At 37.5% G+C, this 18,261-nt stretch overlaps 1 protein-coding gene across 2 annotated transcripts in view; it reads right to left on the reverse strand.

Annotated features, from left to right (window-relative positions):
- Positions 1-18,261, reverse strand: part of LOC106073158 (ATP-binding cassette sub-family A member 17-like) — a 39,807-nt gene continuing 21,546 nt past the window's right edge. For both annotated transcript variants that reach the window (XM_056025244.1, XM_013233647.2), the window contains 8 exons: positions 14,544-14,738; positions 12,416-12,512; positions 10,560-10,660; positions 8,580-8,725; positions 6,472-6,659; positions 3,686-3,856; positions 2,681-2,885; positions 1-224 (listed from right to left, as the gene is read on the reverse strand). In XM_056025244.1, coding sequence (XP_055881219.1) covers positions 21-224; positions 2,681-2,885; positions 3,686-3,856; positions 6,472-6,659; positions 8,580-8,725; positions 10,560-10,660; positions 12,416-12,512; positions 14,544-14,738 — 1,307 coding nt within the window. In that variant the 3' untranslated portion in view covers positions 1-20. The remainder of the gene's footprint in view (positions 225-2,680; positions 2,886-3,685; positions 3,857-6,471; positions 6,660-8,579; positions 8,726-10,559; positions 10,661-12,415; positions 12,513-14,543; positions 14,739-18,261) is intronic.

The following is an 18,261-nucleotide window of genomic DNA, read 5'->3' on the forward strand; positions in this document are numbered from 1 at the left end:
CCGCATCAATGTTTGAGAGTTCAAAAGTCCGGCAAAATTTCAATGATTTGTTCCGTGGCCTTGACCGCCAGATAATAGCTAATTTCGTCCAGTCTCGTCGGCGTGATCGTGTAGTCCCACAACGAATAATATACTTTGGAGTCCTCCAGAAATGCAAACAGCTTCGAGACATCTGTGTCGTCAGAGGAAAAGTAGACGTGTGTACACTTGTCGTCTGAGTAGATCTGTGGAGTAACTCAGGGTTAGAAGTAAGAACTTTTATGAGTAGATCTGTGGAGTAACACAGGGTTAGAAGTAAGAACTTTTATGAGTAGGTCTGTGGAGTAACACAGGGTTAGAAGTAAGAACTTTTATGAGTAGGTCTGTGGAGTAACACAGGGTTAGAAGTAAGAACTTTTATGAGTAGGTCTGTGGAGTAACACAGGGTTAGAAGTAAGAACTTTTATGAGTAGGTCTGTGGAGTAACACAAGGTTAGAAGTAAGAACTTTTATGAGTAGGTCTGTGGAGTAACACAGGGTTAGAAGTAAGAACTTTTATGAGTAGGTCTGTGGAGTAACACAAGGTTAGAAGTAAGAACTTTTATGAGTAGGTCTGTGGAGTAACACAAGGTTAGAAGTAAGAACTTTTATGAGTAGGTCTGTGGAGTAACACAAGGTTAGAAGTAAGAACTTTTATGAGTAGGTCTGTGGAGTAACACAGGGTTAGAAGTAAGAACTTTTATGAGTAGGTCTGTGGAGTAACACAAGGTTAGAAGTAAGAACTTTTATGAGTAGGTCTGTGGAGTAACACAAGGTTAGAAGTAAGAACTTTTATGAGTAGGTCTGTGGAGTAACACAGGGTTAGAAGTAACGAATGTTATTTTTTGTCCTTGTTCCACTCTATCTTCCACCATCGGCACAGCATCATTTGGTTTGGTCACCATAGATGTTATTTTGGAATATATACTACCTAAATATCTATGGTTGTCTCAGCTTTTAGTGGAAGAGCTGCTAAACTTTTAAATAGAAAAAAAAGTAGTGGTACCCCCTTCAGACCTTACTTTCTATTGAGGCTGGGGGCTTGTATGTTTTTATGTTTAATGGTAAACGAGGGTATCATGTGGCCAGAACAACGACTAACCACATGAGGTGCGTCCTAGAGATATTAAATTTCAAAATCTCAGTCTTAGCAGAGATTCGAACTCGAAGCCTCTTGGTTCAGAAATCAAGCGCTTTACCACTCAGCCATTAGTCCAACCTACAGGCCTCAATCACTGCAATATATCTAAATATTGCAAGTTTTATTCCCCTATATCGATATGAAACCTTATTAATTAATTACCATTAATTGATTGATTAATTTGCAATTTTAAAACTTGATTCGTGTATTTTTATCGACAATGAAATTTTTTTTAGAAATTTCATCTTGATCCGAGAATGGGAAGTGGGAGAAAAAAGCGTAAAAGAATCTACCCACACAGACAGACAGACGGAGTGAGTTAATATATTCCCTGTAACTAGAAATGTTCTACTACTGTTTTTAAATCTGCTTGAATATAGGGAACTTATTTATTGTGAAAAGACATCATGAACATTAACTTTGTAACTACAAAGAGACGTTAAAGTTGTCTTTCCTTTTTTTACCCAATGTCGAACATAACATCTCGAATAAGTGTGATTTCTGAGACTTGACTAACATGAATTTTGTCCTCTGGAGGAGCATGGCGCTGATGTTGCCCTAATCAATTCGGCTTATATATATTTAGAGAGAGAAAGAGAGCGTGGTCCAAAATTAGGTGGACAGAATATAAAATATTCAATATTATAAATGTGAATTGTATGTATAAATCAAAATAAATGTTATTATTTACTGTCCATTTACAAGTCCGAAGGTTGAAGAAGAGCATCTCACGCGACCCAGTTGCGGCCTGCCTATTTTTCCATATCTGATGCAGACAGTGCCGTTGCCCCAGGGCGTCTAATTATGTTTTATTGTCGCCGACTGCGACTGTCTTATGCTAGGGCTTTTATTTTTTCTCAAATGTTTGTCACTCAAGCTTTGTAAGCAGGGCCGGCTTGAAGGGAGGATAGGCGGGGCTACAGTCCCGGGGAACTCCACAAGATAAAATATATTCAAATTTCGACGGGTCAGAAACTTTAAAGTTGTTTTTTTCGAACACTTTTATCGCATTTTTACGGCTATTCAAAATGTCGTGATTAAGAAATGTACACTTATAGCATGCTCGGAATAAGTAAATACAGTTCCAGATTTACGACAGTGAGTCAACCTTACCCTCCCACAAAATAAAAAAAAATATGCATATTAAATATATTTTTAAAACGAAAGAAAGAATTTTAAGAACTCTATTCCTTTCTTCTAAAATATAGCATGCTTTTAGATAGAAAAGTGTTTCCATTCATAAGCGAATCTTTATAAGCTTTCAAAAAACTGTTGGAGCCTCCACAAAATCCAACCATGGGGCCTCTACATACTTAAATCAGGCCCTGTTTGTAAGCGTTCTCTAGCTGTCTCTTTCATAAACCATTTGCTGCTAGCTTATACATAAGAACGGCATAGAATAAAAGAAGTTATAAGCCTTCAGTTTCACTTCCAGCTATTTATAAAGGCATTACAAAATCAGTTAATTTTGTTACGACTCTTTGCAAACATGAAGAAATTGGTGTCGCCAGAAATTCTCACCTCCACGTCCTGGAAAATGTCCGACAATCCCAAGAAACACATCTTCAGGTGCTCTGATCTCTGCCCGTTAATGAAGCTAAACTTCAAGATGGCTGTGTAGCCGTGAAAGTATTTAACCGCCAGGTTTTCCGTGTCCGATTGAACAACCAGCTGGTTGCTGAACAAGATTGAGAGATTTGTGCAGACATTTTCACAACCTTTGGCACTGGGAAGTAAATGAAAGGTGAAGGTCAGAATAGCTCGATGTATTTAAGGGATTTCTTGAAGATGAAATAATTTGAACACATTGATAACATGTACCTGATGTTTTGGTGAATTATTTTGTTTTGTTTTTGAAAAAAAGAACAGTCCTAATGAGTAACGACTTCCTTCTCTAGGGGCCCGAGATGGTAAATGAAAGTAATGAACTGAATTTCCAAAAGAGAACTTTAGTGAAATATTTAGATCTCAACATTCTTAGTATCCTATACGGATTTTCCTAACCGTGAATAAGAACTGACGAAAGGAGTGGTCATTACATTATGTTTTACATTTAATGTCCTATGTTTGTTTGTTTTGTATGCTTAGGATGTTTTCGAACTGACGTCAGGGCTAAATTTGTGGTGTCGCCGTCAGGGCGGAATCTCTGTAAGATAAGAAGACTGGAACACTCAAGAGGTATGTTTTTTTTTTAATGTTTCGGTTGTTCCTTCAGAACTGAAGATTATTAATAAAACACCATTCATTTTAAATACTAATTCTAAACATCAGTTTCATTCTATGAAACTCAAATATTCGTATAAAGCGTTATATCAATGCTAACAAGTGAAAAGTAGTACTAAAATAATCAACAGTCCCATTACCTAAACTATGTCATTAAAGCAAGCTCAGAAAATTTATTAGCTAAGAAGCACAATCGCATATGCAGATTTACCACAATACAATTGCAAAAAAACTAACGTTGTCCTGTTACAGACTGTTTTGACCGAAACTAAAACATTTAGTATAACTTAATTTGTAACGTACTGCTTGGTGGCAATGAGAATAAATCGATGTCCTCTGCTCAAGTATCTCAACATTCCCCAGACCAGGTTCGTTGTCATCGAGTCCAATAGCTCGGCTGGCTCATCCAGAATTAGAATGGCCGGATTTCCGATCAGAGCGATAGCCACATATAGCTTTTTCTTGTCTTGCACGCTAAACCGGGGGGAAAGGGGGGATGGGGGAGAATGGAATGAAAACAACCAAGATAACAGGCTTAAAGGGAAATGTTGCTCAAAGATTAATAAACAATCAAAGATTAATAAACAATCAAAGATTAATAAACGCTTAGAGGATGAGGGTTACAATTTCAAACCAATGAGCGGTGCCAATGCCGCAATTACTTATGCTTGCTTGCTCGAGGAATCAGGTCCTGTTAAGTTGAGGATGTCACGGAATTATATTTTCAAGGTAAATGTATAATTGTATAAACAACAAACAACATATTTGCATTTCGAGAAACAAAATTACTTTTCCAATAGAAATAAAATTAGCCAAGCGAGTTAAAAATAAGCTGGGATCTGTCCAATAGAAGATTCCGATTCTTTCCTGCCTATTGGGAGCTATATGTTACCCGCGGCCTGCGGGTCTTAATTTGCGTATCACTTTCGATATAGTCACTGAGAGTGCGAACGAATGTATGAAAAATACTTTAGAAAAACAAATTTGACTGTTAATTTGATCAAAATATGAAATGAATGGACTATAATTAGTATGTTCATGTGTATAAAATGTGTATGTATAAAACTATCTTTGCGAAAAGAAGTTCTATCATCTTAGAGTTGAATTAACGAGTTTAAGACCTAGGAATAGAGAGATGTGTAACCTTTCTGATAATGTTTAATGAAAGAATGTACGTCAGGAATTTTAAATTCGCAGATTTACGAAAAAATGCTTTTGAAACACAAATTTGAAGCTTAATTTTATTACATAATGAAATCAATATACTATATTTTGTAATTTTAATGTGTCAAGGCAATAAACTATCTGTGCCAAGTGCAGTTCTTAAAATTAGATCTAGATCTAAATCCTTTCGATCTTTTCTCATGTCAGCATTTTGTAACATGGCCTAGATTTATAAGATACTATACTTTCATAGAGTCGGTCAACGTTTTGTTTGTTTGAGGGTCTTAAGTGTGTTTCAGGGCTACAATACATACACTACGGTCCCAGTTAGTACCCAAGGAACAAGTTTTATCAAGATTGGTCAAACAGTTTTGATTTCTATTCGGTACATACATACATACATACATACATACATACATACACACATACATACGCCTTATATTCTACTTTATTTATATGACTCTACATTGCGCACTGTCGTTTGGCGCGATAGTCTGTACAATATGGACACAGAGTTCCCATTGCTTGATGATGGTGTGGAAGGCGTTTAGGTGAAAAGAATCTTATCGGTCGAACACACGACCATACCAAAATGGTCTAATCTGTCAGTAAACAGGTGTCATAAAAATGACAAACTGGAAGGCCAGCTACATTCTAGAATGTCATAAAAATACATTAACAGGCTGCATTAACATCAACCAATCATTGATGTGACTGTACGGGTAGTTACAACGAAGGTGTTGGTGGTGGCAGCACTGTCGATGATCATAATGACAAGTCGTATGAGTCTAGCTTTCAAGATAAGGAAAGTGACAACCTTCTCAACTATACGTGCAGACTTGAAAATGAAGATGAAGGAACTATAGGAGTGACCTTTAATCCTAGTGATACTATTGCTTTCGATGTCCCTGATATGAATGCTTCAATGGGCCTGAACACATCTTACAACGTTTGGTCTGTGTCCAATACTTCTGTTTGTCTACCAGTACTAACTGCAGACAGAAATGTAATAAGAACTGTACTGTCGGCAACTCAAATGGACAATTCAAATGCCAGAAAAAACATCAACAGGTATGGACTTGACAAACGTGTGTACGTCTGCCTTCACCAAAAAGAATAAAAGATGAGTCAATTTCAGCGGAACCTTGACACTGATAATGTGGCTGAAAATGACTGTGCGTTTATGACCTGGCCCCCAGTGGGACTCCAACTTTCTTGCCAGAACTTCATCTGCACTGACAATCCCGCTGCCCTGTCGAAAATCTGGTCATGTTCGGGACGAACATAACTAAGGAGGGGGCAGTGTTATGATTCTACATTGTGCACTGTCATTTGGCGCGATATTGTGTACCCATAGGACAGGATGGAGAAACAGAGGAAGTCAAAGACGGCCGATGTAAACAAGTGTTGTTCATTACTCTAATTCACATTTGTTATCCGACTATTATTCTATTATTTATATATATATATATATATATATATATATATATATATATATATATATATATATAGAGAGAGAGAGAGAGAGAGAGAGAGAGAGAGAGAGAGAGAGAGAGAGGGATACAAGGGAAAACAGTGAAATTGAACAGTCTATAAGTTAACAGGAGTGTCAACGACCAACCGTCTTTACTTCCCCTAAGTAATGCTGGCTACCCTGGTACCTTACATATCGGAGCTTTGTAGACTCAGGGGCTTCCTAAATATCCCAAAATGTCTCCGCTCGTCTGCCGTAGTAAAAAAAAAGACACTAATTATTCAATAAAATTTCAGCGAGCTCGATACCACTGTTCAACAAATTAACGAAATGTAAAAATGTATTCGACTACTTTCTCCACCCCACTTTTTTCACGATTCTTTTTTCTATATAAAGGAAAAAAAAAGAAGTATTTGACTCCATGAAATCTAAATAGTTATGCTCAACTCACTTTATCTGTGATACTCTCCGGTGCAAAATGGAATTGAACTGAAGCATAGCAACAAAGGCTTTGATCTGAGAGTACAAATCATCTGTCCCCAGTCCCCTGAGTCGACCGAAAAGTTTCAGAGTTTCAAAACAGGTCAGCTTGTCTAGCAAGGCAACATCATGGGGGCAGTAACCAGTTCTGTGTCTACACTGGCCATACAAACATAAAACAAACCAATTAAATGATCGAAAATAAGTTGGCTCTAAATTATTTATTATTTAGGAACGGAAGAAATGGGTTACGTGTCTTCCACTAAGAAAGAAAGAAAACCTTGTCCTAGCTTATAGAATAAGAAATAAGTAACTATTCGATCCTTATTATTATATTTGGTTAAGTCATTAGATTTACTTGAATTTGTCAGTTATGGTAAAATGTAAGGATATGTTATAAACAGTTTGATAAAGCGCACGCCTGTACGATCATTACGGTACTTTCAGTGTTGCCTACATCAAAAACATTGTGTTACTGTCAACTTATTTTATAAATTGATGTATCTTAATGAGCGAATATAAACCGTAATACTAAACAAAGCTATAAGAAAACAACATTTTATCTAGTAGAATACTTTCAAGTTTTTTGCTTTATTATTACTATCATTATTGTTATTTTTGTTATTATTGTAGAGACGAACTAATTTTCATTCTCTTGCACTGCCAGGGTCAAGCTTCGTTAAAAGAGAAACACAATTCCCTGTAGTCTCCCTTTAACTGTGTTCACTGAGGAATTTTCTGCTGATGTGGCAGGTCTGCAGTAGTACTGCCCTCTGACAGGTATCGAGAATCTTCTTAGGAATGCTTAGGGCTTCAAAAATGTCTGCGAGGTCAATGGTACTATCTCCTCGGTTGATATTATTATTTTCTACAAAAATCAATATTCATAAAGCAATGGTTCTCAACACACTTTTGTATGGCTCTGAGATCTGGATGCTTTGGATACGCTAAGATAATGCTTTGGATGGCTGCCTGGTCGTGGACTGTCGTTCGGTCTTCTCAATGGTCTAGGTTCATGCTCACCAAACAGCCAAATTGTCATACTGACCGATGCCAAAACAGTCTTTCAAAACCTAAAAAATTATACTTCCTATATAAAGTAACCCAGGACAGCTCTTGTAAATCTTAACATCAGCAGCAAGGAAACTGTTCTCCAATGGATTCCAGCACACATTGAATTAGAAGGCAATGAAAAAAAATAGACACACTGGCCAAAGCTGGAATAATGAACAAACAAAATGAAAATTCCTCAATACCCAGAAATGAAGAAAATGATAGAGAGTAGAATAAATGAGAATTGGACCAGCTCACGTCCCAGTTACAAGAAAAAGGACGCATATTATAGGCTATCCCGACATAACAAATGCTTAATTTTTCTTCTTAGAACAGAACATAACAGAATGAGACAACATATGTTCCGGAAGATAAAAGTCGGGACTAGCGAAACATGCCATTGTGGAGCATCACCAGAGAATGCAGACTATGTCCTTCAAAGCTGCATACTTTATCAAGAAGCCCGAACAAGACACTGGCCCCGAAACACACATATAGAAAAAAAAATTGGAGAACTGCTTGATCTGGAAATCACTGCGCGATTCATCTCAGATATAGAATTACTGATTTGAACTGCCTGATCTGGAAACCACTGCGCGGTTCATCTCAGATATAGAATTACTGATCTGATCCGTCCAACACGAAAAAATGAAAACGAAGACGAATACTCTGCTCGCTGCCATCCCCCATCGTCCTGCGGGAGGCTTGGACTAGGAAGTAATCATCTTCAACTCTGAGAGAACGTTCGAAACAAGTTAAACATTGTACGAACATAAGAATTCGGTAGCTGTAGTTTTGCGCTAATTTTTTAAATTGTCATCGCTAGGCACAAAGGGGAGGGAGTGGTTAAATCTCAAACAGCTAAAAAAAAATAAAGCAAACTATAGCAAATAAATTATTGGATTTTTATTTCTGGAGGGGGGATGAATTCCAAAACCCCCAAGCTAGGCTCATGATATGTTTGTTATAAGATTATGAATGTTCTATGACTTGCAAATACAAATTCAATGTATCGTTGTTACTCACTAAAGATTTCGCATAATAATTAATAAACTTTCTCATGAACGCCATCTTCACGTAGCCTGTTGGTTCAATTAGTCCGTAGACCATGTTATTACGAATGTTACAATTTGGCAACAAATGGGGAGCTGTCTTGATTATTGTTTGGAAATCTAAGGAGAAAAACACACAAAACAAGAAAAAAAAAACTAAAAAATAAAATTGTTTAAAATACAAAGTTCATACTAAATGTAATTGTGTAAATTAGTTTGGATCAGTCAAGTAATTAAATGTGTAATAGATCGAGGGATTCTAGATCAACAACAATAAATCTGTGCGATTAGAAATATTTTACCAATTGTTTTTGTTTAGCGCTATTTCATGCTTTTAGCTTTCTCAATACTCTATAGAATCCTATCACTTATCTGAACCAGTTGGTAAAATTGGGGGGGGGGGGAGAAAGAAAGAGATAACAGGGTGAATGTTTAACGTATTCGCTTTTCAAAAGCATTTATAAAAAAAAAAGGGAGGGGGTACATGAATTCTAACTCATGGCTCAAGCCTTGACATACCGACATCATATTCACGCTGCTAGTGGGGCGCCTATGGAAATAAAAGATTGTGTAGTTATCTATTGTTTGTGTAAAAATACTTTGAAGCGGCGACCTATAAAGGGGACTAATTCAGCTTGTACCACCACCTTCAGTCAAGCACAATTTCTTTCCCCTGTTCGAGATATCGAACGAAATAATTAATTACCAATTGTTAATTAATCAATTGTTGATTAGCCTAATTTTTTAAAAATTGATTCTTGTTTTGTGCGGTAAAAGAAATAGGTGTGCACAATTTCAGCGTGATCCGAGATTGGGTGTGGGAGAAAAATCGTGTACAAACTTTTTACCGACTGAAGGTGTCAGTAGAAATAAGTTTATAAATAAATATAAAAAAATAATTGTTGTGTTGTGCATGACAGTTAATATGTTTTATTTTGACTTCTAGTTTGTTTTTTTATATCGATAATAAAAAAATAACAACATGGATTTAAGAAAAATAGAAATAAAGCGATTCAAACAAAACACAGCAATAGAATCATGTGTTTGAATTATTTACATTTTAAAATGATAGAGGAATAAAGTAAGGGTGGCTTAGAAGTAGAGAAAGAAAGAGGGAAAATGAGAGGAGACAGAGACACAGAGGGAGAATGGAAGAGAGAATTATCTAAGGGAAAGAACCGCTAATTATTGCTATTTATATGAAAATGGCAGGGTTCAGCTCCCTTTCTGCTATATAAAACCAAATTAATTAATTGGTACAGATTGATTAACCTGATCCTAGAATTGGAATTTGGGAGAAAAAACGTGTCAAAAACGTAATAAGGGGATTAAATCCATATATTCATCCAAATCTCTCATTAAGTAGCAGTTATTCCCCTTTTTTCAACATCAAACAAATTATCAATAATTAATTAACTAATAGTTCAATTTTATTGATTATTTTTTGTCTTATCAGGGACAATGAATAATTGTGGAAAGTTTTAACTTCATCTGAGAAAGGGAAATGAGAGAAAAAACATGTTCAATCTTTTGACCAGACAGACAGACAGAATTGACATACGTTTTGTAAAAAGAGGGAGAGAGGAGAAGAACAAATAAAATGGTTAATGCTGGAGAAAAGTGAGTGGGGCGATAACTTGATAGTTTAAAATAGTCTGAGAGGAAGGAGAGTGAAGGACAAACAATTTAAATCGTCATTTGGAAAAATATATAGGTCATAGATGGGACTACGTTTCCATGTGAAATACTGCTATTTCCTTAAATCTTCATACTTGAAAACCCTGCCCTAATACTTTATGGGAATTACTCTGGATAAAATTGTTGCTCTTTTTGTTTTTTATTGTTAACCACATTGGAAAATGGAAAGTTAAGTATAAAGCTAACAGAATGAACAAGTAGATCACTATTGTAGAATGTCTAGATGACCATTGATGAATGTGTTGATAACTATTACCTTTAATAAAGATTAACTCGTTCATAACTTCTGTTTCTTTAAAAGCGGTTGGGTTGACTAGATACAATGCTTTCAAACAGGATCGACAAAATGAACTTTTTCTAGAGGAGAAAAAATGTCAAAATACAGATTATAGCACAGAATGCAAAGATCGACTGAAAAGAAGTCTCTTTGAGTGACAAGAGATGAACGAAAGAACATTCAACTTTAAATTAGAGTTATACATTCCAAATGTGAAATAAGACACAATTTTTCTACTCTATTTTTTTTTCACATTGTAATGATTCAATAAGGTTTGTGCGTAGAAGCGAGACCAAGCCTGAGCACCGACCTGCAACTTAGACCAATTGCTCGTTGCCAAGTCACAGGTTCTTACGACGTGGCAACGACCTATTGGTGTAAACAGCCCACAGGTTGAGACGTTGCAAGTCAGTGTTGAGGCCTTCTATAACGATGGTCTCGGCAGAAGTAATCGGGAATTTTTGTAGTGACGCGACAATAGATTAACAAACAAAAACATAACACGGGTTAGCTACGAGACAATTCAACGGACAATAAATACTTGAGACTTCATATATTTTGTTGACGAAGGACTTAGATGTCAAAGGTCTCCGCGCTTTTCAATGTAAAATATTCAATGTTTAACATCTCCACGTCTTACTCAAGTATGCTTTATAGATGGTATGTGTCTAAAGGTAAGTCTACGTAATATAATGGAGACCAGTCATAAAAGAAGGCCTCAACACTGACCTGCACAGTCACAACCTGTGGTCAATTTAGACTAATAGCTCGTTGCCACGTCGCACAGACCTGAGTCGTGGCAACGAGTTATTGGTCTTATCTGCCACGTGTTGTGACGTTGCAGGTCAGTGTCCAGGCCTTCTATAACTATTGGCCTCGATATAATAGACTAATATTAGCATCAATAAAGCTCACAGAAAACTTCACCATAAACATCAACAATACCGACACAGAACAGCATAAAATAAAATCCACGCAATAGCGCTTTTATTGTAAGCAGAATGTAAAATGTTTTAATTAAAGGCGAGTCTACATAGAATGTAATATTTTCTAAAACCTTAAATAAACTGAAACGAATGCCTTTGAATAGAAACATAAGTAACATTTTACCTTGCTAGCCATCTCGATAGTTACATTTTACCTTGCTAGCCATCCCGATAGTTACATTTTACCTTGCTAGCTATCTCGATAGTTACATTTTACCTTGCTAGCCATCTCGATAGTTACATTTTACCTTGCTAGCCATCTCGATAGTTAGGGTGTTTCGTGAACACCACAATTAACAGGATTACAAAGAGAGTTTTTATTCTTTTATGATCACACTAAACCAGAGGTGGGCCCCCCTCCCCAACTAATGTCCCTTCCGCCAACCCGCTCCTCAAGTGCATCACATCTGTAGTGGCGACATTCAAACAGTTAGTGGCTCTATCTTTGTATAAGTTCAAATGACCCATTCTTGGGCCCCGTCAAGGCAAGTACAGATTGGCAATGATGGCTCAATGACCTCAAAAAACAAAGTGATTTTTATGATCATCAGGTTCTGCCTATCATTCATTCATGTCCTCTAGAAGAAATCCTTCCTTTTGGTCAAGTGACTAAATAACTCTCGACACGACTCTGTTAACACAAAGGCCGCAGCGCACCCTCTAAAAGTGAGTTCATTTTCCTTCGATGTCATAGAAGTCTACATTTCAAAGTAAAGCTAATCGATACCACCGTAGCCAGCTGCATGCTTTGAGTTGATCACTATCGTGCTCTTGAACAATCAGCGTCTTCGTGTTCGTGCACATAGTAAGAATCTACCTCAAAAGTGTATTTTAAAACCTATATGTTACCTAAGTGTAGACACTGCGCTTGCTATGCACACCAGCAATAGCCATGTTGCAAACTGAAGGGTTATAAACATGACATACTGCAATGGAAATAGAAGGCCTGTGAAAAGACAAGAACATTGTTGAATTAGTTAATTAAACAATTAGTCCTTCACCTAACAACACTGGTCTTTTCCCATGGACTAGGTAAATTGTTAGCATACAAGATCTGATTTAAAGTAGAAACCATCATCCATACGATATTAAAAAGATTCACGTAACATAATCAATAAATTTCAATCAGTTTTAATGTAGTTTTAGTAACACAATGGCAAATAAATAATACGATGTCATTGAATTAACTTTCTTTTATCTTATTTCTTAATTTAGTTGTTTTTTTTCTTAAACGAAGAAACCAAACCTTTGCGCCTTACAAAGCTGATTTTAACTCTGTCTGGCTGGAATCTTTTACACGTTATTTCTCCCACTCCCCTTTCTCGGATCAAGTTGAAACTTTGCAAAATAATATAAACCAAGGCTTTAATGAATTAGTCGTCATTATTTAATTTTGTTTTATATAGAAAATGTACTAAGCTAAATGGAGAATATGTAGAGAAAGAGGTAGCTCGCTTAAAATTTTAAACTATAAAAACCTTATAATTTATAATTGCTTGAATAGATCAGTGGCTAAGCATGTCGGTCTATGGAGGATCGAGACTTATTACTATAATACATTTTTTAAAATGAAACAAAAATTGCTTGTCCTTTAATAATCTTTCTCTAACAAGAATTAATACAGAAATCTTTCGGACATGATAGTTGCACCTTCAAAGTCTTATTCTTAAGGTTATAAATGCGCGTTTCTTTGTAATAATTACTAGGGCCGCATTCAATATGGCAGATAATTATCCTAATGGAACCAGCCAGTTTAAGCTACAAAACAAATGTAATATAAAGTTAAAAATAGATATGTACGCTTTAAAATCAATAATAACAACTCTTAATTCTTCTCTTGTATTTTTTTTAAACACACAGAAAACCAACAGAGAATTACAGACGTGAAATATTGCAGAAAACTAAACATGATCCAATGTAAGACTGCTCTTTTGGTTGGCTTCTATACGTTCATTGAAGTATTCGAACTAATGATGGATGTTTTTCAAGTGGGCCATGGCCAGAGAAAGTCAATAAAGTGTCCAGGTACAAAGTGAAGCCATAAAATAGGTCACACAGAAACCATAAAAAAGGTTTGAACCCTTTTGTACCCACTAAAAATAGCGGTCCGTCAAATGGTCATGGAATGGGACTTGTCTCTCTAAAAACAGAACTTAAAAAAAGCATTTATTAGTACCGTTACTCAGCAAAACTGTGATATGTTCATTACAGCAGAGTACTCTGTATATATTTGTGCACATGTCTATACACCTGTACATGTTTCTATACCTCTGTACATTTCTATTCACACCTGTGTACATAATTGTACATATATGTGTCCTACAGCTGTACAGTGCCTAACCATTAAAGTGGGCCTCCACATTTCAAAAACATACAATTTTTAATTATATATTTAGAAAACCTAAGAAAAAAAGGAACATGATATTCAATGTACAAGTTCTCTATTTATTTTATGACATGCTTTGAAAAAGTAAAGTTCTCCTATAAAACCTTGTGGTTTATAGGCCAAATGATGTAAGGGTCATCTGATTCTATGATCGACTGATAACGAGGGTGTTATGTGGCCAGCACAACGACCAACCGCCTTTACTTTCCTAAAGCCAGACACCCATTAGAGTTGGGTGGACTCAGGGGCGCCCTGAAAATCTACCAAGTTAAAAGTCCCAGCCTTCCTCAAGATTCAAACCCAAGACTCCTCTGTTAGGAGGCCAAGCGCTTTACCACTCAACCCCCACGCCCAATGCTTTATTCCTATTCTTTGCTGTTATATCAAACGTTGATGAGGGAAAGGACCTCCACAAAACTCCTGCCAAAGGCCTCCACTTACTGTATCATGTGTACTGAACTCTTTATTGTTACGTCCATCTTTAGATCCAATGTACAATTAAGGTTATAGATCACACAGCCACACACAGACAGACACGTCCTGACACTCCCGCACATATGAGCTCAACACAGCAAGACTCTTTCAACTTACTCCATTCGCCCGTGCAGTTATTGCTGTAAAACTGCTCTGACATCAGTTGGAGGGGCCGGCTTCTCCTGGTGCAGCTGGAGTACAGCTCTATGAACACATTGAATGGCGGGTACAGGGCGCGGAGCAGGATGTGGCGTATGTCTTGGATGGACATGGCAGCTGGGAATACCCCCACTATCGCCATGGAGAATAGATCTGTATGAAATAAAGTGAAATATATTTCACGTCATTTTTCCCCGTTTCTTACTTTGTACATCTTAAGACGTTTTTATTTTTCTGTTTATTTTTCCTGCAAACTAATTTCCACTCAGAAATAAAATAATGATTCCATTGTTTCCCTCGACCAAACCCAGAGAACAATGAAATCTTCTTCTCAAGAGTTTGTGAGTTACGGCAGCGAAAAAGGTCAAGGGATCGAACGGGACGACTATTGACCATCAAGAGACTTGTTGGAAGATTGGTCAGACGATCGTTCTGCATGACTTGTCACTCATGGAGTGAGAGAGAGAGAGAGAGAGAGAGAGAGAGGAGAGAGAAAGACAAAAAAAAAGTGTGCGAGAGAGAGAGAGAGAGAGAGAGAGAGGAACCGTTAAGACTAATACAATTGGGAATGCAAATAAAGACGTCTGGAAGGCTCCATCACTTGGGGGGTATAAGAAGTATGTTATGTACAAACTTTCAGTGGGGGATGGATAAACTAATTGAATAAGTAGTTAAACAGATGGCATCATTTGCACTTTATCTACATTCTACAGGCATAATAACCAAGCAGGGATTGGGGCGTAGCGGTAAAAAAAAAAAGCAGCAGAAGAGCACCCAAGTAATAGCTCGTTGTATGGGTGTCAAGTACATTGAGATGTACATATAGTGAATGAAGATGAAAGCTAGGGAAAACAAATGTGCCTTTTCATTATTTAGACAATAATTCTGAAAGTCTAGTGGACTGCTTTGTTCTATGATGAAGGATTGACGGATACTTTACTCAACCTCAATCATTGATTAGCACACTGCATGTCATTAGTTAATTAGCACGCTGAGTTTTAAGAAGATTCAAAAGAAAGCGATAAAGATAAATGTCAGGAGGTGGGTTCGTGGATAGCAAAGAACTCTTCCATCTCTCTCTCCTCTCTCTCTTTCTCTCCTCTCTCTCTCTCTCTCTCCTTTACTGTAACATTATATGTACTCCAAATCAAGTTTTGTTTTCGCCTCAGCACGACAGCCTCATCTTAGACGTGGAACAAGTTTACTTTAGATCCAATGACTAACATTCTTCTCTGCTTCGAGTGTACTTCAGGCAAATAATTACATCTTTTAAAGCTGCCTCGACACCCTAACAAAAAAAAAAGTTGTTAAGTAATGTGTGTGCGTGTGTTTGTATAAGCGGAACAGATTCTGATGTAATCAATGAGCAAGGCTATGGCGGATGAGGAAATTAAAGGAGCTGAACGAATGATGGAAGTTCAGAGGCTGAAGTCAGAGACGGGAGACGACCACGTGTGTTTAAGTTCTGAAAAGCAAAATGTTTGAAGTGAATTGCAGTATCGTTTTTAATCGTTCGACATCTTGTCTACCCACGAGCCGCGACACAAATCTACGCCACTAGCTGTGACGTAACACAAGCCTACGTCACTAGTCGGGACACAATATTCCCTCCTAGACGTGATACAAGTCTTCTCTCCTAACAGTGACACAGGTCTACGCCACTAGCCGTGATAAATCTAAGCCCCTAGCCGTTAAACAGGTCTTTTCTCCTAGACGTGACAGAATTCTAAGTCTCTAGTCATGACACAAGTCTTCTCCCCTAGTCGTGACTCAGGTCCACGCTACTAAACGCGACACCAGTCTTCTCTCCTAGACGTGACACAAGTCTAAGCCACTAACCGTGACACAATTCTTCTCTCCTAGACGTGTCACAAGTCTAAGCCACTAACCGTGACACAATTCTTCTCTCCTAGACGTGTCACAAGTCTAAGCCATCAGCCGCGACACAATTCTTCTCTCCTAGACGTGTCACAAGTCTAAGCCACTAACCGTGACACAATTCTTCTCTCCTAGACGTGTCACAAGTCTAAGCCATCAGCCGCGACACAATTCTTCTCTCCTAGACGTGTCACAAGTCTAAGCCATCAGCCGCGACACAATTCTTCTCTCCTAGACGTGTCACAAGTCTAAGCCATCAGCCGCGACACAATTCTCTCCTAAACGTGACATAAATCTACGATCCAAGCCGTAACAATCGTCTTCTCTCTTAGACTTGACACAAGTCTACGCCACTAGCCGTAACGCAAGTCTACACCACTAGGATTTAGAACAAAACACCATAAACATTGCTTCTACTTTCAAATCTCAGGAACATAAGCTGACTCATATGTTATACAGAAACATAAATGAATACATATAGCAATTACGGGATATATATATATATAATAAAAAAATATGCAGCTCTGAAGGTTTTGATTTTGTTTTGTTTCATATGCAAGTTATACTCACTCTTACCACTACAGCTCAGTGGCGTAACTAAGGGCGATGTCACCCGGTGGGGCCCACATACGCCGCTCCTAGTGACGCCACTGCTACAGCCTACAATACTAATTTTGGAACTTTATCATCAAAGTTGCTTGCTAGAAATACTCTATAGCTTGATGCTGCATGTTCAATATAATGTAAATCAATAGTTGGCAATTCAAATTACACATTGCAGTAATGTCTTGTCCCACATAGATCTTGATCTAACAGTTTAGAATAAAAAAACAAAAAAACAACTATTTTCAATCGATACTCTTTTTTAATGTGATGTAGCCAGCCCAGCAATTACGTATAATTATTTGTTCGGCACTAATGGGTTGCTAGTGGGCATTAAGCAAATGCACACGCAAATATTTATTAATAACATTACAACTATATTTGTATAATGTTTTGTTTGTAACATATTTGACATGTTTCGGATATTCCTTCAGAATTGAAGCTAACCTACATTCTACTATCGTTGCCCAAACCGGGGAACCGTATGAACCGGGGAACCGTATGAACCGGGGACCATTGAGACGACCGAACGACAGTCCAGCGCGCATGCCGCACGACCAGGTACATAATCAACCTTTTAGCTATTTTTTTTGTTAAAGAACCAAATAAACGTATGTGTTCACGATGGGCCTACGCTGGCAAGACTACATTACAAATAACTATGTTCTGCTGGAGGCCGGTGTGGACAGTATAGAAGAACAGCTACTCTTCGTCCGACACTTGTCCCGCATGGAAGACGACCTCATGCCAAAGGCGATCTTCTTTGACGAACTATAAGAAGGACGGTGTAACTGAGGTGCCCCTCCATGCCCCCCCCCCCCGTAAGCGCTATAAACATCAACTGATACAGGAACTCCAGATAAAGACTACATCGGTACAACATGCGAAGTCATATAAATATCTAGGCGTCATCATTGATAACAACCTCTCATGGGAAGACCACCTTGGAACTCTGGCAAAGAAAACAGCACAGCAACTATTTTTTCTATACAAACTCAATAACATTAAACTAAATAAGAAGATCCTAGATAATTTTTACGGAGCGACTACGCGAAACCTGCTAACATACGGAATAACTTGTTGGCAAGGCAACGCTTCATCTAAACTGTTGCGCCGCCTAGAAAATATTATAAAAAGGGCATTAAAAATCACACGTATAACATTACCATATGTAAAGGAACTTTTTGAACAAAAA

The sequence above is a fragment of the Biomphalaria glabrata genome, chromosome 4 (genome assembly GCF_947242115.1).
Source record: "Biomphalaria glabrata chromosome 4, xgBioGlab47.1, whole genome shotgun sequence".
NCBI classification, from domain to species: domain Eukaryota; kingdom Metazoa; phylum Mollusca; class Gastropoda; family Planorbidae; genus Biomphalaria; species Biomphalaria glabrata.